This window comes from Sebastes fasciatus, chromosome 24, assembly GCF_043250625.1.
Source record: "Sebastes fasciatus isolate fSebFas1 chromosome 24, fSebFas1.pri, whole genome shotgun sequence".
NCBI lineage: Eukaryota > Metazoa > Chordata > Actinopteri > Perciformes > Sebastidae > Sebastes > Sebastes fasciatus.
Window position 1 is genome coordinate 16,407,769 of NC_133818.1, and position 23,078 is coordinate 16,430,846.

General features: G+C 42.2%; 1 protein-coding gene and 2 non-coding genes across 5 annotated transcripts in view; all 3 read right to left on the reverse strand.

Moving 5' to 3' along the window:
- LOC141762851 (cilia and flagella-associated protein 47-like) overlaps positions 1 to 22,665 on the reverse strand; it is a 69,781-nt gene extending 47,116 nt beyond the window's left edge. Inside the window, exons 1-32 of one of the 3 annotated variants that reach the window (XM_074626946.1) lie at positions 22,345 to 22,663; positions 21,239 to 21,396; positions 21,017 to 21,132; positions 20,490 to 20,628; positions 20,268 to 20,352; positions 20,022 to 20,162; positions 19,657 to 19,826; positions 19,155 to 19,261; positions 18,678 to 18,907; positions 18,381 to 18,582; positions 17,615 to 17,846; positions 17,121 to 17,273; positions 16,830 to 17,028; positions 16,659 to 16,746; positions 16,317 to 16,533; positions 15,997 to 16,241; positions 15,736 to 15,866; positions 13,486 to 13,608; positions 13,258 to 13,389; positions 13,068 to 13,145; positions 9,166 to 9,313; positions 8,965 to 9,044; positions 7,514 to 7,715; positions 7,210 to 7,295; positions 6,571 to 6,787; positions 5,753 to 5,978; positions 4,057 to 4,174; positions 3,325 to 3,452; positions 2,994 to 3,094; positions 2,017 to 2,130; positions 1,667 to 1,892; positions 1,509 to 1,580 (exon numbers count right to left, since the gene is read on the reverse strand). In XM_074626946.1, coding sequence (XP_074483047.1) covers positions 1,509 to 1,580; positions 1,667 to 1,892; positions 2,017 to 2,130; positions 2,994 to 3,094; positions 3,325 to 3,452; positions 4,057 to 4,174; positions 5,753 to 5,978; positions 6,571 to 6,787; positions 7,210 to 7,295; positions 7,514 to 7,715; positions 8,965 to 9,044; positions 9,166 to 9,313; positions 13,068 to 13,145; positions 13,258 to 13,389; positions 13,486 to 13,608; positions 15,736 to 15,866; positions 15,997 to 16,241; positions 16,317 to 16,533; positions 16,659 to 16,746; positions 16,830 to 17,028; positions 17,121 to 17,273; positions 17,615 to 17,846; positions 18,381 to 18,582; positions 18,678 to 18,907; positions 19,155 to 19,261; positions 19,657 to 19,826; positions 20,022 to 20,162; positions 20,268 to 20,352; positions 20,490 to 20,628; positions 21,017 to 21,132; positions 21,239 to 21,396; positions 22,345 to 22,488 — 4,808 coding nt within the window. In that variant the 5' untranslated portion in view covers positions 22,489 to 22,663. Of the gene's footprint in view, positions 1 to 1,508; positions 1,581 to 1,666; positions 1,893 to 2,016; positions 2,131 to 2,993; positions 3,095 to 3,324; positions 3,453 to 4,056; positions 4,175 to 5,752; positions 5,979 to 6,570; positions 6,788 to 7,209; positions 7,296 to 7,513; positions 7,716 to 8,964; positions 9,045 to 9,165; positions 9,314 to 13,067; positions 13,146 to 13,257; positions 13,390 to 13,485; positions 13,609 to 15,735; positions 15,867 to 15,996; positions 16,242 to 16,316; positions 16,534 to 16,658; positions 16,747 to 16,829; positions 17,029 to 17,120; positions 17,274 to 17,614; positions 17,847 to 18,380; positions 18,583 to 18,677; positions 18,908 to 19,154; positions 19,262 to 19,656; positions 19,827 to 20,021; positions 20,163 to 20,267; positions 20,353 to 20,489; positions 20,629 to 21,016; positions 21,133 to 21,238; positions 21,397 to 22,344 lie in introns of those variants that run through there. The other 2 variants (XM_074626947.1, XM_074626948.1) reach the window with 2 other exon arrangements.
- On the reverse strand, positions 11,311 to 11,392 carry trnas-gcu (transfer RNA serine (anticodon GCU)). Its single transcript has one exon. It is a non-coding gene; the product is annotated as a tRNA-Ser (tRNA).
- Positions 12,130 to 12,211, reverse strand: trnas-gcu (transfer RNA serine (anticodon GCU)). The gene has a single exon. It is a non-coding gene; the product is annotated as a tRNA-Ser (tRNA).
- Positions 22,666 to 23,078: the final 413 nt, after the last annotated feature.

Genomic DNA, 23,078 nt, shown 5'->3' on the forward strand with positions numbered 1-23,078 from the left:
TAGTTTTAGTCGTTTTTAGCCTTTATAGTTTTAGTCTAGCTTTAGTCGTTTTTATCCTTCATAGTTTTAGTTGTTTTTATCCTTCATAGTTTTAGTCTAGCTTTAGTTGTTTTTATCCTTCATAGTTTTAGTTGTTTTTATCCTTCATAGTTTTAGTCTAGCTTTAGTCGTTTTTATCCTTCATAGTTTTAGTTGTTTTTATCCTTCATAGTTTTAGTCTAGCTTTAGTTGTTTTTATCCTTCATAGTTTTAGTTGTTTTTATCCTTCATAGTTTTAGTCTAGCTTTAGTTGTTTTTATCCTTCATAGTTTTAGTCGTTTTTAGCCTTTATAGTTTTAGTCTAGCTTTAGTCGTTTTTATCCTTCATAGTTTTAGCCGACGACAACTCAAAACATTTTAGTCCAGTTTTAGTCGCTGAGAAGTCATTTAATTTTAGTCAAAATGTTTTCTCTTATTTTTGTAAACTATTTTTTCTTTTATTTAATCTTAATCCTGTTTAGTCATCAGATTATATTGAATATTTCTGTCATTTTAGCCAAATTTATTTCACATAAAATTGTATCTTATCATTATGTGATGAAAAACACTGGTTGAATGATGAAGAATGCAGCTTTGCAGTTAGTTCGAGCCAATCCGCCCACCCAACATGTAAAAATGTGTTACACAACCACCCGACCCGCAAACCGCCAACTTTATGCATTATAGTAGCACAATTGTTCAGGACTGAGGTGTGAGACAAGAAGGACAAAGACGGACTAAGCGCCGCCACAGCGTGTTGTGTGTGTGTGTTTTTGAGACAGAGAGGGAGGGGAAGAGAAGGTGAAAGATGACAAATATAAAGAGATTTTACTACAGACTAAATTTGAGTCTCCTGTTTTTTCGTCAATGATATTGAATGTGTGATATCGTCACCGTTGTCGTGTTTAATGACGTTGGTACCATCTCGTCATTGTCTCATCTTCGTCATGGAAAAAAAAGGTCCTGTTTCGTCATAGTTTTCATTAACGAAATTAACACTGCAACCATGTCATGTTAGTTGTCGGGAAGAACGCTACCTAACGCTCCAAGTTAGGCTAAATTTTGGTGAGGAAAAACTAGCATGGCCATTTTCAAAGGAGTCCCTTAACCTCTGACCTCTAGATGTGTGAATGAAAACTGAGATGAACAGAGTGAAAACTGTGTTTTATAAGATAAAACAGATGTTGACAAACGGTAATAAATCACAATATATCTTTTCACTATACTCGGCATATCGCAAAATGTTTAACATCGCAGTAAGATTATATCGTGACTTAAGTATCGTGATAATACTGTATCGTGGGGCCTCTGGTGATTCCCACCCTAGTTCCATCATGGTTGTTGACTAGATTTAAACATCCAGTTCTATGTTATCTTGTCATGCTGACTTTTCAGCTTGAGGATGACTCATTTGAGACAGCTCAACTACAAAACATTTTCATCTATCTGCTCAAAGGGTGTGTCAGAAAATTCATCACTCATGTACACACCTGGAGTCTTTATTTTGACTGACTCGATAAGTCCGTCCACCGGAAGGATTGGTTTGAATTTTGGACACAACTCTGGAGGGAGAGATATTTATTATAGAAGTGCCGAAAAGTGAAAGTCATCTAGTCTCAAAATGTGGCTGAACTATTGGGAAACTTACCTTCTGAGCGTGTGCGGCACAGAGATAGGGTGTGGTCCACTCGGCCACCCAAAGAGGCTGAACCACCTCTCCACAGCCAACAACACATTCTGGTAATACAGTCCTTCCTCTGAGTTGGCAGCAGGGAATTCTGGGGCGCCAAGGTTGCTTGAGGTGTCGCTGTTAGGAGAGACGTCTGTAGTGCTGCTGGCCTGACCGCTCACACTGTCACTGTCTGGAAAAGAGTCTGACGAGGACAGATACACACACAGTACAGAATGTAAAAACACACTCCTGCTCAGACATACGCACAAATAAAGAGATACAATTACAAACAAAATACAATTACATGGTACATTGGATTTTCTGACCTGAGCTCTTGTTTGATGAAATGTTGTCAAACGACGAGGAGGATGATGAAGTGGGAACGGAGGCAGGACTTGGTGTGTGATAGCGCTGAAGGATCGCCTCAACAGCTGTGGCCCCTAAATGGCAGTCACATATAAACCAATCAGATCGAAGGAGAGAAAAGTGTTGAATAAATAATCATTGCTGCAAACTCAAGTTGGTATCATTGTAACGTAAATATCTTTGGTAATTTGAAGACATCACCTTGGGCTCTGGGATATTATGGAGGGTATATTTCACTGCTGTCTGATATTTTGTAAAGAAACTGGCATGGCCATTTTCAAAGGGGTCCCTTGACCTCCGACCTGCAGATATGTGAATGAAAATGGGTTCTATGGGTACCCACGAGTCTCCCCTTTACAGACATGCCCACTTTATGATAATCACATGCAGTTTGGGGCAAGTCATAGTCAAGTCAGAACACTGACACACTGACAGCTGTTGTTGCCAGTTGGGGTGCAGTTTTCCATGTTATGATTTGAGCATATTTTTGATGCTAAATGCAGTACCTGTGAGGGTTTCTGGACAATATTTCTCATTGTTTTGTGTTGTTAATTGATTTACAATAATAAATATATACATACATTTGCATAAATCAAGCATATTTGCCCACTCCCATGTTGATAAGAATATTTAATACTTGACAAATATCCCTTTAAGGTTCATTTTGAAAAGATGCAAAATTAATTTAGAATTAATTGCGATTAACTATGGACAATCACGATTAATCGTAATTAAATATTGTAATCAATTGACAGCCCTAGAAATTATTCATGTGGCAAGAATGCTTTCCTTTATAGCTTTAGCACTCATTGACTGTTCACCAGATGCTGCCACTCCACCAATACCCAACAGTTTTTCCAAACTTCCTCCTTCAGTCTATCCATGCTCCATATAGGTACTTTGTGTGTGTGTTTGTGTATGTATAGAGTGCCAGTACCAGTCTTGAGAACTATCTGTTGCTCGGAGCGGTGCGCGGCCATTTGGGGCCAGACTGTCAACAGACAGTTGTCAGCGATAGCGCACAACTTCACCTTGAACCTGACGGCAGAGACCAAACAGAAAAAGTATAAAAGTCAAGATAGTGGATTGAATCAACTTTAAGTTTATGGGTTTAGAGGATAATGCTGTTGATATTCTCTATTTTTGTTATTGTCAACAAATTCCATGAAAAGACCAAACCGACAATGTGTTCAATGTGTTGAGTCCATCGAGTAGGCAAAAAGACTACGAGACAAGAAAAAGAGATGTGTTGTAGAATAAGCAGTTACCTGTTGTGGAGGTGGTCAGTGAAGGTGATGGTTGTGCAGAGGGACAGAGGGATGGCGGACCAGAAGGACACTTTGCAGATTAGAGAGGTCGCATCAGCCTCCTGGCTCTGAATGCCAGCTGGATGTCTCTATGGTTGCAGATAAAAAGTGTGAAAAGTGGGATAATTCCACATATCATGATAGTATTTCTGTTAAAGTGCCAGCCAGGCACAAAATTGGGTTTTGCTCAAGCTGTTACGGGTTCTTCAAACACAGCCTCGTGTTGTGACTGTAATTCATATAGATATGATGGTATCTGGACAGTGTGTGGATGTACTGTAGACAGCAGAATGAAATAGAGACTGAGTGTGGGAAAAAGTCATTTACACATACTGTAAATACAGCCATGGTATATGCCTAATAGTGTGGACCTACATCACTTTGTGAGTTAAACCAATTACATTTAGAGTAGTATGTTAATTTGCCAGCTCATCGACGATAGAATACCTTCAAAGGACAAAGTGCATTCACTAATTTTAGATGTATAAGTGTGACTTTTATATCTTCTTGGTGGGGAGGAAACATCTCTGATACCCTAAATCCCCATTAAAACAAATACAGTACAGATTCTTGTAGACAGCATTAGACCACATGACACAAAACTCTGCACTGGGGCAAGTGACAAAAACAGCATCCTTTTTTGGCCATGACTTTTTCATAATAGTGTAAACTGGTCTGAGTACAGGGCTGTACCTGATCCTGGTTCTGGGCAGGGATGTTGTTATCCTCTGGAAAGATGACGGAAACAGGCTGGACCTTTGTCCCATCCTCCAGTTCCACCTCGTCCACGTCAGCTGACACCATGATTCCACTGCAAAGGTAGAAGAACATCTCCGATACAACATTCAACTTTTTGCTCCAATGCAATATTATAAGCAACCTTCTCACTATTGCTTGTGGGTACAGGGTACTAGGGATAGGGATCGACCATTTTTATTGATATTGATACCAGTTTCGAGACTGCTTAACGATCCAATTCTTTATCGATGCTTTTCTATTATTTGGGGGAAAGACAAGAAGGCAATGAATTCTTACTGATATTGCTTTTATTGCTAACTGTGAGTCTGTGACGGTTTGATTTCTGAACAGTTAAAATAATTCAAAGTGACCTTTAACATAAATCAAACATCCAAAGTGATTTATCTTTGTTCATAAATGTATAATTTATCCAAAACAGTTGTTTTTTTTATTTTAAAAAGTCATTTTATTAGTTTGTTATTTGTAATTTGTTTGTTTTGATTTTTTTTTGTTAACAATAAGGCTAAGTTTAATTAAAATATATATATATTGTATGCGTAAAACATTTGGTCAAAAAACAAGATTTTGCATAGGACCCCCAAAAAGCTAGAATCGGCCCTGCTAGCTGCACGTCCTAAAGTTGGAGGAGCTGCTGGATAAGATGCACTTATCCGCTCCTAACATCACATTTTGCCCGTGGCAAAATATGATGTAAGGAGATGGGAGATGAAGAGGAGGAAGTTTTGAATCCTCATAGTTAAGGCCGCATCTCAGTCCTTGGGGACTTGGCTTGAGACCGGAGGGTTGCTGGTTCAAGTCCCCGCATGGACCAAGTTCTGAGTGTTAGGGAGACGTGCCAGTTTGCCTCTTGGGCACTGCTGAGGTGCCCTTGAGAAAGGCACCAAACCCCCAACTGCTCGGGGCACCTTCATGGTTAGCCCCCTTGCTCTGACGTCCCTGCTTTGATGTAATGTTAGCAGGGTATTTTTCTTTTTAATTCTCGTCCCAAAATTAGTTTTCATCCTCCCTGACTCAGTCCTTACTGATTTTGGGGTTTTGAGAAATTTGGAATCGGGTCCTTATAGAACTGGGTCTCGATCCCCATCCTTTTTTATATAGATATTATAGTGCGTAAACAGTGCCCTGGGGATATGTTTTCTTGAAGAGATGCCCTTTGCTCCTCAGTTCAGTCACAGGGATTTGGGTCAGAAAATGCTGCCAGGACTGTAATAGTGCAACCAGATTGCTGTCCACTCTGAAATCTGAACAACAATGTAAACCACCGAGGAATGTGGATTAGCTAGTTGGCTTACAATGTAAGCAACATGAGTGCAGACCTGCCAGTTAATGGATTCCTGGCTTGACTGATAAAAACCCCACTGAAATGAATAATGTAGTCAGTTTGTGTGTGTGGCAGTGTTTCCTCTGCATACATTCAGCTCCAGTGGCTCAACACTAGAAAAATGTAAATACAATAAAAATCCATCAATGTTATTGCTCAGCTTTCCCAAAAAGCTGACGACTACAACTGTGATCGCAGAGCAGCTGTCTGTGTGTCATGATCCAAATAATCAAAACAGTTGCTGGGACAGTTTTTTGGCCTGGGGTGAACAGAAGAACACTGTGTCTGTGTGTGTGTTTATAAACCAACCTAGCATATCCTAAGGCATTCAGGGTGAGTGTGGCAGTTGCATTGCTTTCCAGGGGTACTGGTGTCAGGAGGATTTGAGGGGGGTGGATGGTGATGCAGGGAAGCTGGAGGGTGATAGTGATGGACAGCTCTCTGTAGGGTTGATGTCCCTCCTCTCCTTCCATCCCCTCCCCTCCCTCGTCTCCCAGGTAAAGAGGAAGGGACAGTTTGGTCACTCTAGCGGACCCTATGAGAACAAATATACACACAGATCAGTCGGTGCAGACAAAATGTATAATTGTGCATCAAGCACAGCGTGTAGGTTTGTATACCCCACATAACCCCTGTGAATGGTGTGGGCCTCCACAAAAACTCCACTGAGTTTTAATGCATTTTTCTAAAACTATTGAACAAAAATGAAAAAAGAATCAGCGGCCTGTAGCTTTCAGTTTGCCTTAAGAGGCTGTGTCCCAGGGCGAAACATAATTCCTTGTTTATGGTCCACTTAAGATTATTAAGGTCCCATGATTTAATGATCGAAGCTGCACAAGGACATTCTTTAACTGAGTATCACTTCAATTTAGATTTAGTTATGCTTTACTTTATCTTAGTTTTGCCCCATGTGAAATTATATTTTGAGGGATGTTACACTCTATTAAGCTATGACATATGTTGTGCATTTTCTCCAGTCTTATGTGTGTGAAGGAGAAACGGGTCAATTGATATAAATTGTGATATTATATACAGTATACAATGACTGGATGTGTGAGTGAGAGGGGAAGGCAGTGAGAGATATCCATTAGAATGTGTTTGTGTGTGTGTTTCCAGTCATTTCTCACCTGTTGTGATAGCCTCGGTGCCGACGCTGACCGTCAAGCAGATGGACTGGCCGGGCCCCAGACTGCCTGATGATGGAGACACCACACAGAGCTCCCTCTCTCTTCTGGGCTCTGTCGGTTCCACTATCTCTCTGCAGTCAAACCACCAGTTCACATGTTTCCTGACACCCCGACGCCAAAACACACTCTCTTCACACGCTGCGTTCAGCTCCACTGTCTGGGGCGGGAGAGAGGAGTGAGACAGAATGGGACTACAAGAAGAGGAAACACTCCATTCCAAACCTCATACTATACTAGTAGTATGTACTGATTTGGCCAAAATGTAGCATGTAGTATTCAAACAAAAGCAAAATCTACAGTATGTCAAAGATACCCGGATGTCATACTAATTCAGAATAAATCTCCAGTATGCATCGGACCAGTACTGTATCCCACAATGCAAAGCACTGGAACAGTATAGGTCTATTGTCACAACAACAGCTGCCAAAAACGGCTCGTTTTTACATACATTTTTCGTCAGTAGGACGGTGCAAGACGACAGATAGACGTGAAAATGAGGAGATCCAGAAAGTTGAGAGAAAGCTTGAAAAGGGGAAAGGAAAAATGTGGGAATGGAGGTAGGTAAGACCTCGTTGATACCTTAGTGTAAGCGTCAGACTGTGGTGCCAGGGGATCCATGTGGAACTCTAGGCTAGAGGGGGACATTTCCAGTGGAGCGCACAGCACTAAAAACATTTAAAGACAGCAAGGGAAAGAAGACATTTCTACGTGAACCTATGTGTGAGATTTGTTCTGCACATACAATGTCACAGTATTTCAGCTGTGATTACAGTTTCATTCCAGCAGAAATAATACAGTGAATAGTATTTAAAATATAGATATCACTCACCAACACACAAACACACACACACACGCAACTCTAACTCCACATCGATGACCCCACCTGTGGCCTGTATGCGCTGTGACCGTTGTGTCGCCATGGTGACAGACTGGGGAAGGGGTTTGACGACATGCTTCCAGCTGCCGGCTGACAGCGAGGAGGAGGTGGTGGAGGAAGAGGACGGGTTGGGCAGCGGAGACAGAGAGGCAGTGGGCCATCTCACTCCGTTGACCATCAGTGGCAGCTCAAAATCATAGCTGGCTGCCTGCAGGAAGTCATTGATATTTTTTTAACTGACCATTCGCTAAGCCCTGCCCGCCTTAGTTACCGTTGCTATGCCTGTCAAGCTTTTTGCTCCATTTCAATTCTGCATGTAAAACGGCACATTATGCCAACTTGAATCAAGATTCCACGTGTACCGGCAGCATCAACAGCAGCAGTAAACAACCCAGACTAATAAACACACATTTCACATGGCTTATTATGGCTCAATATAAATAGAGAAGGCATTGTGCCGTCTCTGCCAACACTTATAAAATGTGTTATAATCGTATAAAGATGACATTAAAGTTTATTCCAGCATCTCTACCACCTGCTACTGTTTGATTATCGGCTGCTGTAAATTCAAGGTCATACTTGCCGCCTCAGATGACACTTGCGCTGCGTTTAGCTGTGTTGGTTTGATATCCAGAGATTAAAATCCTCATAAAGTCATGATGTTACACCATAAGCCGTGTTTCCACTGCATGGTATGCCTCTGATCGACTTGACTTGACTCACTTTTGGTACCAGGTCCTTTTCTCTATGCCGTGTTGCCACTACAGATAGTGCACCCTTCAGTGTAGACGGGATTCTCACTGATTGCTGTAGTGATGACGTGTGAAACTTAGTTAACGCTGGCTAGCAAGTTTTGTTGGCTTGCTTTTTTAACAATGGCCGAAGAAAATACCATTTTCTCTCAATATATACTGTCACTCACTCTCCAGGATCACGAGTGTTAGTTGAGAAAGTTAACATTGACAAGAGTGTGTGGATGAAGCATTAAGTTTAGTTTAGTCGTTACTGTAAAACCTCACCTCAGTGAGTCCACGACTTGCAGTAAATTGGTTTAGTTTATACTAAATTTATTAGCCCGCTACAAAGGCAGTCACAATGGCAACGGTACACATACAAATAGCCACCGTTCTGACCATCCTGCTACGATGATTTGAATGGGAATGTCCGTTCTACTCCTTTATTCGATTTCTACGGACACAACCCGACACACTTATATGTATATTGAGTATCTCTCTTACTAGAGTCCCATGTACACTACTGCAGCAAGTGGAGACATCCGAGGCTTAACAGACCTGCTGTGCCTAGTAACAGTCGCTAAGCTATGGTTGGACAATCGCTGTTCAGAGGAGGGGTTTAGAGAACAGTCAATGCATGGATGCTAAATGTGCATTTTGAGCTTGGTCTACTCAATCTCCATGATACTGTATCTACTGGGAGTTGTTGTGTCAAAAGCTCACCTGGGGTGGGGAGAAGACAAGGGAACAGTCCACAATCTGGTTGCCCTGGACCTCCACAACACTCACACCTGGCTCCTTCTCTGCTCATAAAAATGCACAGATATAACCACAAAAACAGACCAAAAGTCAAGACAAACGCAAGACAATGTGTTGTGTATTTAATTCACATAAAGACTTTTTACTTTGTGTGTAAAAACGTACTTGCTGAGGGCTGACGGAGGTGCAAAGAGAAGTCTGTGTATTCTGACAGGTCGAAGGTGACCCGGGCTGCGGCTGGCGAGTGGTTTGTCAGAGCGAACAGTATCGCTCGCTGAGAACCAGCATGGACCCCGTAGAACTGGAAATGGGACTGAACAGAGGAAGAAAGTCATCTGGAAGTTGTATATCTCAAAACCTGGACAAATTGCATGTATTATAAGGCCTGGGATGAATTAAATCCAGTTGTTTTGCCCAGACATTTCATTATCCAACTATTTTAGCATTTCAGCAGGGTAAACAACAACACAAAAGTCATACAGAAAAGGAGAAATAACTTTTGAGAGTCAAGCTGATTAAAAAGAGTGGCTGAAAAGTGTCTGTATTCCTTTTATCTACTGAGTTTGAGAGAGAGAACGTATCTAAAAACTCCATTCTTGAAGTTTCAGAGAGCGGCTTAAGAAGCGTGCCCTGCCAAGGAAACTCGGTTCCAGCACCTTAACAGCTACAGCAAATAAGATTGAAAGAGAAAGAATAAGTTTCTGCTTTCAACGACTGGAGTCGCACAAAAGCAGAATATCCTTCTTCATTTCATTTCTTTCAAAGGTGCAACCCCTGCTGTTTCCAAAGAGAGAGAGACACACTCAGATTTTAACACAAAGTCTGATGTCTTTTCTTCCTCACACCATCACTTTCGCACTATTCTTTCACTTTCCACATCATCTACGAGCCAGGGTTTTATCAGCTCTGTGGAGATTAGTAATTATAAAAACCCCAGATATGATCCAGGAGTCCATTTCAAACCGGGGCACCCCAGGATCCATCACCACAAATCCAAAACTGTGCATGTTGATGTACAATAGTTTCTTGAATGTGCCCGTGGGATCTGACAAGTGAGAGAGCCAAAAGCCAGGAGTCGCAAAGGAGGCTAAATAAAACTCCAAACTAGCGCTAAATTTTGGCGAGGAAAAACTGGCATGGCCATTTTCAAAGGGGTCCCTTGACCTCTGACCTCCAGATATGTGAATGTAAATGGGTTCTATGGGTACCCACGAGTCTCCCCTTTACAGACATGCACACTTTATGATAATCACATGCAGTTTGGGGTAAGTCATAGTCAAGTCAGCACACTGACACACTGACAGATATTGTTGCCTGTTGGGCTGCAGTTTACCATGTTATGATTGAGTATCATTTTTTATGCTAAATGCAGTACCTGTGAGGGTTTCTGGACAATATCTGACATTGTTTTGTGTTGTTGGTTGATTCCCAATAATAAATATAAACATACATTTGCATAAAGCAGCATATTTGTCCACTCCCATGTTGATAAGAGTATTAAATCCTTGACAAATCTCCCTTTAACGTACATTTTGAACAGATAAAAAATTGTGCCGTTTTGTGTGAATGGTGTGAAATTATTATATATTTTGCATGCTTTTTTAAAGCAACATGAGAGTGAAAATACACATGTATCAGTCACAAAAACCTGGAAAAATCATGACACAAGTCAAGATGAGATCAACCTGCAACATGGCCTCAAAAAAAGAAAGCATAGAAATGAACATCTCTATGGCAGCGACAACAAGAACAACAGTTTAAGTTGTGACCTACGTGCAGCTGGTACTTACAGCTAAATGCCTGTCTGCAAGGCCAGTGCACTACGACACACAGCGTGGTGCAGGATTCCTGAGCTATAAAATAAATGTTAGAGTAAGATATTTTGCAGCGCAGTTTTGGTGTAGGATTTCTATTTCCTTCATCTATCAAAGAAATGCACATTTTCTTTCTTAGAGAAATGGACCACCTACACACAGCTAAGGATTTATATGATAGATTTACAGGGAAAACAAATGCTCATCTAAAGGAGACCTATTCTGATTTTCCCCTTTCCTTTAGTGTAGTTTTTGTGCATGTAAATGTAAAAAACAAATTATATTTGTCATATACATACAGGTACATAGATGAAATTTGACCTCTGCATTTAACCTATCCTAAGTTATTTGAAGCACCCGGGGAGCAACTTGGGGTTTAGTGTCTCCATCAAGGACACTTGGACATGCAGACAGTAGGAACCGGGGATCGAACCGCTAACCTTTGGTTAAAGGACAACCCGCTCTACCTGAGCTACAGCCGTCCCATAAAGGACTTCGACGAGGATGGGATTCGAACCCACGCGTGCAGAGCACAATGGATTAGCAGTCCATCGCCTTAACCACTCGGCCACCTCGTCTGCCAGGTCTGCAGTATCAATCAGTATATTGAAATTTTAATTCCTGTTTACATTTTGACACATTTTTTGCTTCATATTCCTGGCGGGTGGCCGTGTGACTGCTGCTACACCGAGGAGCCGCACCGCCGCACGCCTGCCACAGAGGACGGATAGACATGTTGCTGAGGTCCGCCGTTTCAAATGCAGTTTCAGGACCTACATGAAGCCGCTGCTTGCAGCTAAATGCCTGTCTGCAAGGCCAGTGCACTACGACACACAGCGTGGTGCAGGATTCCTGAGCTATAAAATAAATGTTAGAGTAAGATATTTTGCAGCGCAGTTTTGGTGTAGGATTTCTATTTCCTTCATCTATCAAAGAAATGCACATTTTCTTTCTTAGAGAAATGGACCACCTACACACAGCTAAGGATTTATATGATAGATTTACAGGGAAAACAAATGCTCATCTAAAGGAGATCTATTCTGATTTTCCCCTTTCCTTTAGTGTCGTTTTTGTGTATGTAAATGTAAAAAACTGAATTATATTTGTCATATACATACAGGTACATAGATGCTATTTGACCTCTGCATTTAACCTATCCTAAGTTATTTGAAACACCCGGGGAGCAACTTGGGGTTTAGTGTCTCCATCAAGGACACTTGGACATGCAGACAGTAGGAACCGGGGATCGAACCGCTAACCTTTGGTTAAAGGACAACCCGCTCTACCTGAGCTACAGCCGTCCCCTAAAGTACTTCGACGAGGATGGGATTCGAACCCACGCGTGCAGAGCACAATGGATTAGCAGTCCATCGCCTTAACCACTCGGCCACCTCGTCTGCTGATTAATCAGTATCAATCACTATATTCAAATTTTAATTCCTGTTTAAATTTTGACCAATTTGTTGCTGCATTAACAACCTGGTGAGGCAGCTGTCTGACTGCTGCTACACCGAGGAGCCACTGCGCCACACGCCGGCCACAGCGCACCGGAGGACGGATAGTCATGTTGCTGAGGTCCGCCGTTTTTGAGGTGCACTGTCCACCAGCTACAGCTGCTCTCGCCTCAGCTCCAGCTCTGACACCACACTGGGCTGCACTGTGATTCCTTTATTTCTCTAATGGGACTTTTCTCTTGAGCTGAAAGTTTTGTCGCTCCCCGTCGTCATCCAGACCTGTTAGAGGCCCACAAACCTCCATTATCGGCTGCTTTCCGTTAATTTATCTCCAGCAGGAGACGGTAGAGAAGAGAGCGTGAGAGAGACAGTAAGCGTGTGGTTTCGTATAAACCAATGTGTTGATTGACCCTTTGACCGCACACACAAATGCCATTGTGAAAATAAACACACTAAACTAAGGTGGAGGAAGCTAAAAAATAAAATTAAACCTTCAGTTAGCTGATGCAACAAGTTAGGTTAGCTAACTACACCTAACTAACTAACTAGCTAGAGAGACAAACTGAGACAGATAAACAGATTTATTGGTTTATGAAATGACTCAAATAAATATGAAATATCATGTAAATATACTGGAGGGGGGCTTTAACATGTTAAGGAACACAGACCATTCCACTATTCAAGCGACAGTGTGGATGATCTTCCCATTATTTGTATCAGCAGAGTAAAGCTGAACAAGATTTTTCATGTTTTAGATTTTCGGCTTTACCTTTTGCTCAAAACACAGAGAGAAACTCACCACACTGATGTCTACATTTGGAAACTCCACTGATCCGCCCACTCTGAGCTCAATGGACTTCATGTTCCTCACAGCTATCTGTAACACACACACACACACACGCTTAGTATACATCTCTTTACTCCTTACACACATAGACGAAACATCAGAATATCAAAATATAGAGCCTTCTCTTCTATCGCTCTCTCACCTCCACCCTGGTGGCAAACTTGATGACAGAGTCGGGGGTGAAGTGGATCTGGAGCACAGCCTGCCCCCCACTTGGCACTACGCCCTCAGATGGACTCAGCACCAAGCCTGGCAGAGGACACACATCCAGCACCTGCCACAGACAGACAGAGAGCACGGAACAGAAAGGGACGGGCTATTTTTCTTGTTTGGTAAGTATCTGTGCAAAAACAAGTGTCTGTGTGGTCACCTGGTAGTAGGCTTGGTTCTTTCCAGTGTTGTGCAAGACTGCAGTTCTGATAGAAGGCATGTTGAGAGGCACTGATCCAAATGTGACCTGTTTCTCTGCCAGCTGGACAATGGTGGACCCAACCTGAGAGGAGGACGGAGAGGAAAATTCATTGTTCTGTGAAATTCAATCCTACATTTGTATTTTACCCACTCTCCCTGAACCTGCCTCGTCTAATTCTACTCCAGTCACTGATTTCCCACATTTTACAAAACAACTTTTGACAGCCCCCCGGTATTTGGAGCATGTGTACGACTCAGTGAAGAGAGCAATAGTAATGATGATGATTACAGAACAGCAAGTACGAGTGGGGGGGGAGTTGTTCCCATTGAAAAAAGCATGAAAGTCACAAGCCTTACTTAAAACACAGCACTTTGCTGGATTGTGTTCTGGTGTACTGAGGCTGCTGTCAGAGGAGGAATCGATATCTGCCTCTTTGATGGATTTGGCCTCCTATGATTGCTGAACATTGGTTAAAAAAAGTTAAGAGAGAGGCTCTTTCTATTTGATAATTTGTTTTGTTTCATTCATCACTGATGTTTTGAAAATCTTTTTACTATTAACATTAATTATAGCTGTCTTGAGTCATCTCAAGGTGACATCACATCATTTATGTTGCAAGGCACATCCCTGATGGTTGTTTAATGTAAAGAACTGGATTTTCAACAATGTCGCAGGAGTGAATTGAAACGTTTCTATGGATGTTTTTATAGCCATTCTTCTCCGTGAAGGAACAGACTATAAACTTATTACAGCAGATGGTTCAAGTGCACATCTGATATCACCTTGCAAGGCAGCTGGATTCTCGCAATGTCACACGAAAAATCCATCTTGTCAGGCTTCCAGTAATGTGTTTATGTCCAGCTCGCCAGATCACGGACCGATCAGGGTCCTGTGAGGAGCTACTGGCGTGGCTTAGGTGTGTGAGACCCGGTGAGTCATGGCGTGAGATGACACGGATAGGACTGTTAGTTCGAAACAACAATGGCGGCTCCTAAAGAGGTTAGCATAGATGCTGCAATAGCATCAGTTATATCAGAACTGGAGAGTATTTCTTCATTGAAAGAAGGGCAAAGAATGGCACTGAACGTGTAAATGTTTCTGAAAACATTTGAGGCGAGAAATAGGCATTACAGTAACAGAATATTGATTCATATTTGATCAGTGCTGCCTAGCTTGACCGGAGTTCGCGAGTGATTGACAGCCGGCTCTCATCGACGGCAGACTCTAGATCTGCTCTGATTGGTTGTTTTCCTCCGATCTGTGAAATCCTGCAGATGCCATTGGGAGCACCGGAGGAACATGATTTTTTTCAGATTACCCATCTCATGCAGTACCGTGTGTGACTGTTTTATAAAAATAACTTTTTTTAAATCATATTTGCTCCATTTCTACCCACTGCTGCTTTAATTAGATTACAAGATTTCCAAAATAAGTTTCAGTACGTCACTTGTACGTCTGGTCGACGTGCAAGTGGGGTTCAATATTTGAACGTCTGGTTAGGGGCTTCTTTGGATGTCTGCGGACGTGCAAAATGGGTTCAATATCTAGACATCTGACTAGGACCCCTTTTGGACATCTGTGGACGTGCAACTCAGGTTGACATCAACAGCTGAATGTTAAAAAGACGTTTAAAAAAGACGTCGCAAAAACTTTCATTCTGGCTCCAAGGTCTTTTGGACGGTCGACAGAGACGTTAAATTGATGTCTTTTGGACGTGTCTTCGCTCAGTGGGTAGCACGCTTCCTCTCCGTCTCTGTCTCTCTCTGCTGATGTTATCCATGGTTCTGACACGTTTATTATGGCAAATATATCATCTCAATAAACACTGAGCTGACCAAGGAAAGAGCTTACATTTGAATTAAACTTAAATGATTTAATTATTTAATATAATATATTTCTTTACCAACTTACTTTTTTACACTTAAAGGCATTTATGTATTTGTTTGTCCAACTTTATGAAAATGTGAGTGAGCATTTTCCAAGTTCACTTGTCATCCAATAGCAAAAGCATTGCTGACATGGAATCACTTGACTTGTCTAAATTTTGAATAAAGGCAGAAAGTAACAGTAGTTGCTGAAAACATAGCTGGCATGCAGTTGGTTTGACACAAATCCTACATACCCCCCGGTCATACCCAAGTGGTCAAAGCAAAAGCAGTAAATATGAGTAGTTCATACAAAGTAATCTTCCCTATTCTAGAGCCAGACCTTAGCGACACAGTGCAGGCGTTGTGTGTTGCCCTCATGGACACAGAGGTCAAAGTCTCCTTCTGGAGGGGAGGAGAAGGAGGGATGCCACACTACCTCACAGTCCAACTCTCTGTAGGGCTCCACTGTACCTGAGGAGGGGGCAGATTAATTGTATTAGCCCTAACTCAAATAGGTAAAACTATTAATTAAAAGTCTGTATTAACAATAAATCTTCTTGAAGACAATCACAAAAGGGAGGGAGACTAAAACTTTTAGCACCTGTAGCTGGTCGAACAGAGAACAGAATGCCTTTCTCTGTGACTACTGGTCTCCATGTGAACTCTGCAGCGTGGTTGCGCTGGTTTCGAAGGGTAACTGAGCTCCTGTATCCTGACTGGGCGAGCAGAGTGTGGGTGGGGCGGAGCACCAGCTGGGTGGTGGACAGCTCCAGAGCCAAGGGGACGACCTGGGCCTGGACCACTATCTGACCCGGGTGTTGCTGGTTCACAGAGTAGGACACAGGTCTGGAGGAAAGAAGTTTAACTGCAATAATTGATTTAAAATATATAATAAAAGTGTGAGCTGCTTCCTCTACTGACCTGTAGAAGGTACCCTGCTTTTTGCTTTGGAATGTCAGCGGCAGGGTGCTGAGGGAGCGGGGTGGCAGGACGTGGGAGAGGGGTGAGGAGCCCTGCAGCTCAGGGCAATCCACCTCCAGCTGCACCCAGACAAACACCGACAGATGATTGACCAGCTCCAGCTTCTGAACACACACCGACTGCACACATACCTCGCCAAAGTCCACTAACACGGGACCTAATGAGGAAAGATTTTTTTTTTTTTTTTTACATTTTTCAACATTTAAAACAATTCTTCTTCACTTATGTATAACACTATTATTAGAAACAGTGAGTGTTGCCCTTCTGAGTTGAATCTCTAACCTATGACAACTTGGTAGAGCTCCTGAGCTGTCAGAGTCCTGGTGCAGTCTGCCACCTCCTGGCTGCTAGTGGGAACTGCACTCATTACCTAGAGAGAATACACAGAGACAGCTAAAAAAGAAAACTTTCCTCTGTGTAATAGTTAACTGATCTGACCACTTTTAATCTGACCTGACTGTTAACCTGCCGGGTGATGGATGTCATGTCTTGGGGGCAGCTCCGTTTGGCTGCTTCGGAAGCACAGCTGTAGCTCGGTTTGGTCTCTGAGATCTTACTGCTCTCCAGGTCACTGATGCAAAGTGCAGGTGGAACAAGCCCTTGAGAAGGAACAATCCCAATATCCACATCTTCCTCCACTATTTCCTGCTGCCTATCAACCAAAAACAAAGGTGTAACTGTGTGACAAAAAAGCTTGAGACGGGCCTTTATGTCAACAATCCGAAAATCCATAAGAAGGCCGACCTGTCCTTGATCTTCTGTAGGCGTGTTTGTCTGAGCTGTTCGATGAAGTCTGAGTAAATCTGTAGATTCTGCCGTCTCTGTTCCTCCTCTTCCTCAGTGAAGGCGTAGTTGGTGTCCACATAGCGATAGCGGCGTACACCAGTGAAGATGGTCCTGAACACAATAAAGACCAGAATCAGAATCAGGTTTATTTCGCCAACAACATGGAATTTGACTCCGTTTTTTATGCAGCTCTCTCAATGTACTTGCACAAAGTAGAATAAAAGAATACAATAATAAAATAAAATAACAGGAACCGTTCAGTAACTGCGGAATCTTTAACAGTTTTTAACACAACAACAAAATGTCAATTTCTTGACACCTAAAACACCTAAATGTGTATTTTGGATGTTTTCTTTCCACTAGTCTGAAAGAAGACACGTTATGGAAGCAAAATAGCCCAAAATCGGTGAAAAACTATGTTTCTGCCTGCAGTGTCTCCCTTTAACCCCTACCTGTACTGTCTGTGTGCAGAGGCAGGCCTGATGCTCGTGGCTCGGTCGTTAGGAAAAGCCAGGAACTCCTCCTCCTCCTCCGCGTTCTGACTCCTCTCCCTGTGATGCTCGTGGAGTCGCGTTTTGTCGGCGCTGAGGACAGCAGCACGCACCATCTCGCGACAGCGTGCTAGCTCACTGGACCGGACATGAGTCAGGGATCCGGTTGGATTGGTCACTGCTGGAGTGATGCCTGGGACACAACCAATTAGAACAGGACAGGTTATCAAAATCATCTACAGTCTGATGATGTTTTTTATAGACATATTTTTCTTGTCAACAAATCCCATGAGAAGACCAAAACCAACAATGAATATATCTTTCTAACAAATATTATGTGTGTATCAAAGCCTGATATATGTTCTTCCGATGTGCCGTAGAGCTGCATTGCTGGCCACACTGTTGCACTGGGTGACATGCTCCTTCAATACCATGAACACACGTAGTTCATTTTGACTCAGGCCTTCATACACCATACTGCTGCTGTAAATACTCACTAGAGCACCAAATGTGGATTAATCCGCCGCTGAAAATAGTCCCTTAAAAATGCATTATTTTCTCCTGTTCAAGTAATGTTAATAAAAGATAGTGGTCAGCTGTTTTAGGAAATTTCGTTTTTTTTCCGTGCTGTTTTAAAGTCACAGACAGGGTAGGGAAGTCAAAGTCTTGAGAGACAGACGTATAGTTGGGTTCTGTCTTTTCGTGGGATTTATCCTTCAATATTTACCAGGATTTAGTTTAAGCACGGGGTGTGCGGTGTCGCTGCGGCAGACAGCAGACAGGTGTAGAGTGAGGGTGTGGAAGCTGTGAAGCTCGAGTCCAGTAACACCTTCAGCGGTGCTCCTCTGAGCAACATGACCCAAGACATCCAGCTTCTGACACACCTGGAAGCTCCCTTGCTGCCGTGCAGTGAAAGACAAAACTACATCCTGAGGAATGCAACAGAGAGAAAAAAAGATCCCACAATCACTGCTCTGCTTGGATGTATAAATTATTAAATAACTGAATCAATCTCCATCCTTACCTGGCATTGCCCAGGGGCAATTGTGCCAGTGGAGGGCTTGGTGGTGAAATGTGCTAACTTGCGGAAGCGGAAGTTGACAGGAAGTTGAGGGCAGAGGTTCTGCAGCACACACAGCAGGTCCACACGTCGGCCTGTCACACAGGTGAGGAAGTCAAATCTGTGAGAGGGACTAGGCACCAGAGACACAGGCAGTCCAGAGCCTGTCACCGCCAGCTCAACACTGCTGTTACCTAGAGAGACGAAGAAAAAGACTCTTTTAATCAAAATATCAATGTGATCTAATTATCAGTTAATTAATCAATGAATTTTCAGCTCATTAAAGGGATAGTTCAGGTGATTTTGAAGTGGGGTTGTATGAGGTTCTCATCCATAGTCAGTGTGTTACATACAGTAGCCACGACTTGTTGGATTGTAGTATGCAATGCGACATGAGAGTGTGTGTGTGTGCGTGCGCGTGCATGTGTGTGTTGTGAGTACCGTTATGGTGTGTGAAGCCATATCTGCTTCCCACTGACTCAAATAGCAGGAAAAGACAGTAGTCTTGCCGTCTGGCTGAGTAATCACGCTTCTTCTCTTCACTTGTACTGAAAGAGATATGGTGTCATGTTGTAGTCGTAGGGTTAAAAACAAGCTCCTCCTCCTTTTCCCTTATATGCTCCACATTAGTATAGTGGTGAGTATTTCGCCTGTCACGAGGGAGACCGGGGTTCGATTCCCCGACGGGGAGTAACCCCTTTTCCCCCCTCACCGACAGTGGTAACACATTTGCTTTTTTTTGTCCCCCTCTCTGCCTATGACTTTTAGCTTTGTATTGGCTCTAGAGGACGTTTAACCGACACCTGTTTTATAACACATTACTATATTGACATTTCTAAGAAGCAGTTTTAATGTTTAGGCCATTGGGTATGTTTTACTCTTTGGCATTAAATTCAGAAATGTATGTTTTTTTTGTTTTCATGCACATTCACACACAATTTACCTCTTGGTAATAGGGGTGAAGCACACAGCCACTGTTGTTTTGTCATAAGGTCCCAGTCGACCCTGTTTGGGAACACACCCCAAGACCTGAGAGACGTCCTGGGTGCCTGGGCTGTACCTCTCCATTCCTTCCAGCAGGGCGGCGTCTGTGCTCTTCTGGAGGTCTGTTCCCTACACAGACATCACAGTCATAAAGTCTTGTTTCAGTTTCAGTTCAGTACAACTGGCTTCCAACCCATCTTCCAACCAAACTACAGCCTTGTTTTTACTTTCTATTAACCTGTCTGTATCTTTACCTAAACATGTCCTTGTTTAAACACAACTATGCCTATCTGCATAGCAGCTGTGCCTGAGGGCCTTACTCACCACCTCAGTGCCAGCAGCAGTATCCTGGAGCAGGCAGACCCAGTCACATGCCTGGGGTGCATTGTTTCTCAGAACCACATTCTCCAAACGGGACGTCCCGAAGTATACGGGTCCAAACCACAGACAGGACAGTGGCGCGCCCTGTAAAACAGCACAGAGTTGTGTTACGTTCAGCAACAGAAATAATGCAATAAAGATAAATGGAGTATCACCATTAAGTACTATTCCACTTGGACCACTGAATACCTGCAGGTCAAAAACCTCAAGGCGCTGGTCCACCACCTCAGCCTTTATACTGAGAACTACAGCAGAGCAATTCTGGAGTTTCAACCTGGGACAAAAGGAGGGAGAGGTTCAGGTAGAGTGCACATCTGTTACTCAAAAACATGACTAAGTTACTTAGAAACCAACTTTTATAAAAATTGAAAAGCTGTGTTCAAAGTTATCTTGTTGTAAAGTCTTTCTTACAAAGCCTTCTCATCAATGTGTCTGGGTCTGTCTGTGCACAGTTCCACTTTGAGCCACTGGGTGGCGCCAGCTGCTATGACTCCACTGCAGGGTGACAGTGTGACTGAGGGGTCTCCATTGTACTGCACCTGGAACACACCTTCAGTGCACACACACAAATACATATGAGTATTATCATGGTGGGAATTTAGTAAACAGTCCCTAGGATTTATATCTTTACAAATCGACTATCACTATTCTGTTTTTATAATGTTGACTATTAGTGTTGTAAATGAGGAAAGGGGGAGGGATGGGGTCACTTGCAAGAAGCAACAGATCTGTAGCTTCAATCAAAGCATTATAGTCTTGTTTGTTTCTTGTTTTCTATTGTAACTACTACTGTAGTCAAACTGTATTTTAATTAGTAGTATACTGTCTAAAAAAAACTTCACTGGGCATGTTTCAGTGTTATAAACTATTATATACTGTTTATCATCTGAGTGTTCTCAGGTTTCCCATCCAGGCCAAGAAAGACATGCTTAATTTACCTGGTGCTGATCCCTGATTGGTTATATGGTGGCGTTTGCTGATCATCTGACTGCTTGCTGCAACATACCCAAAGTCTAGTACTGAGTCAGTTAAGAAGGAGCAAGCCCTGGGAAACCTAGAGGAGCATATAAAGAAAGACAGAGTTGAGAAGACGTATGCATGGACATCAACAAATGTCACAAGCAATGTGTTTGGTTCTAAATATCTTTATATCTGCTTACCCGAGCAGTGGGATTTTGATGGCCCCTTCATTATCTACATGAATTAGAAGGCAGTCTCTGACCTCCTCCTCTTCCTCTGGAGTAAACTCCAGCAGGCCGCTTACAGACAGACCTGGAGCCACCACCTTGGATGAGCTCGATGCTGTCAACTTGAACAACTGCACAACAAAAGAAGAAGAAAAAGAAAAAGAGAAAATAGCAGCAATCAAATGTATAGAAAGAACCACTTTGGTGGTACCTTTTGATTAAATAGCAAACATTTAGAGACACATTTTAAGAGATAATACAGTATTTTCAGATAAGGCAGAAAGAGTTAATAGAGGGACAACTTTAGAGTAGAACGAACAAACCAATTAGTCTCTCTGAAACATTGACAACTCTAAAAAAGGAGAAAAAGAATAAAGTACTACACTGGTAAAATAAATGTTTAACAAATGAATAATAGCACAGTGTCTGTTTCACAAAATGTTGCTAGCTATGACATGCCCATTGATAATGATGGATGGATGGATAATACTGGACTTGGTCCATATTTAGAGTAATTAAAGTTAGCTAGCTAAGTGCGTCAATTAGCTACCTAGCATATTTTCTTGCACGAGGTGTTAGCTAGAGAGCAGCTTAGCTCGCGTTAACGCCAAATTCGTAGTTGTCATTTTTATACTTGAATTATTCTTGTTAGTTGGTTAAAGAAACACCTCAGGGTTTCCTTTACCTATCGAACACACCAATACACCAATTAGTCTCTCTGAAACATTGACAACTCTCTAAAAAAGGAGAAAAAGAATAAAGTACTATACCGGTAAAATAAATATTTAACAAATGAATAATAGCACAGTGTCGGTCCATATTTAGAGTCATTAAAGTTAACTAGCTAACTTTAATTAAGCTAACTTAGCTTAATTAAAGTTAGCTAGATAACGCTAAGTGCGTCAATTAGCTAGCTAGCATCATTTCTAGCACGAGGTGTTAGCTAGCTAGCTAAGTGCGTCAATTAGCCTCCTAGCATTAGCTTAGCTAGAGAGCAGTTTAGCAGCGTTAACGCCAAATTGGTAGTTGGTGATTTTTCTTGTTGAATTCTTCTTGTTAGTTGGTTAAATAAAGTTTACCTTTAAAGCAGGCTTTCTCATCAGTATTGTCCTCGGAGCTGTCCCATCATTAGTCACAGTGACGGTGGTCTGGTAGAGTTGTCCCACCTTCACATCGGTGAACTCGACTGACTGCGGCTCCACTCGGACGCACCTTCCAGCCATGACAGGACTCTCTAGTTACTACCATCGACTTAATATACTGTTCTTCTTTATAACGGAGCTGACATGTACAATAATTACCACAATGTTGTCTACTTGCTGCCTCGCATACCGATAGTGAACTTTACCGTTGCTACCCTGATGTTAGAGAGGCTCAGGTGGTTTCTAAGCGACGAGGCTGACTCTGCTCGTTTTACAACCTGGGGCAGTCCAGGCGGGCGGGGCAGCTGTTGACACTGAACAGTAAACCTTCAAACAGAACCAAATTATCTCGTTTATTTCGCAGGAATTTAATGTTCTTGATACCATAAGTATCATTATTCAAAAAGATGAGATGTTTTCTAAAAATAAGTCATTTCTCAATTTGTCACCGCTTCTTTCTCAGCGTTTTTCCCCATGGTGCATCAGAATCATTTGCTACACGGGTAGTTAACTCCAATCTATCTCATCTTCTGTACTAACTTTAAGTAATTTTATATATATATATATATATATATATATATATATATATATATATATATATATATGTGTGTGAATGTGAAAATGAATGAAAATATATATGTATGTGTATGTGAATGTGAAATTTATATATG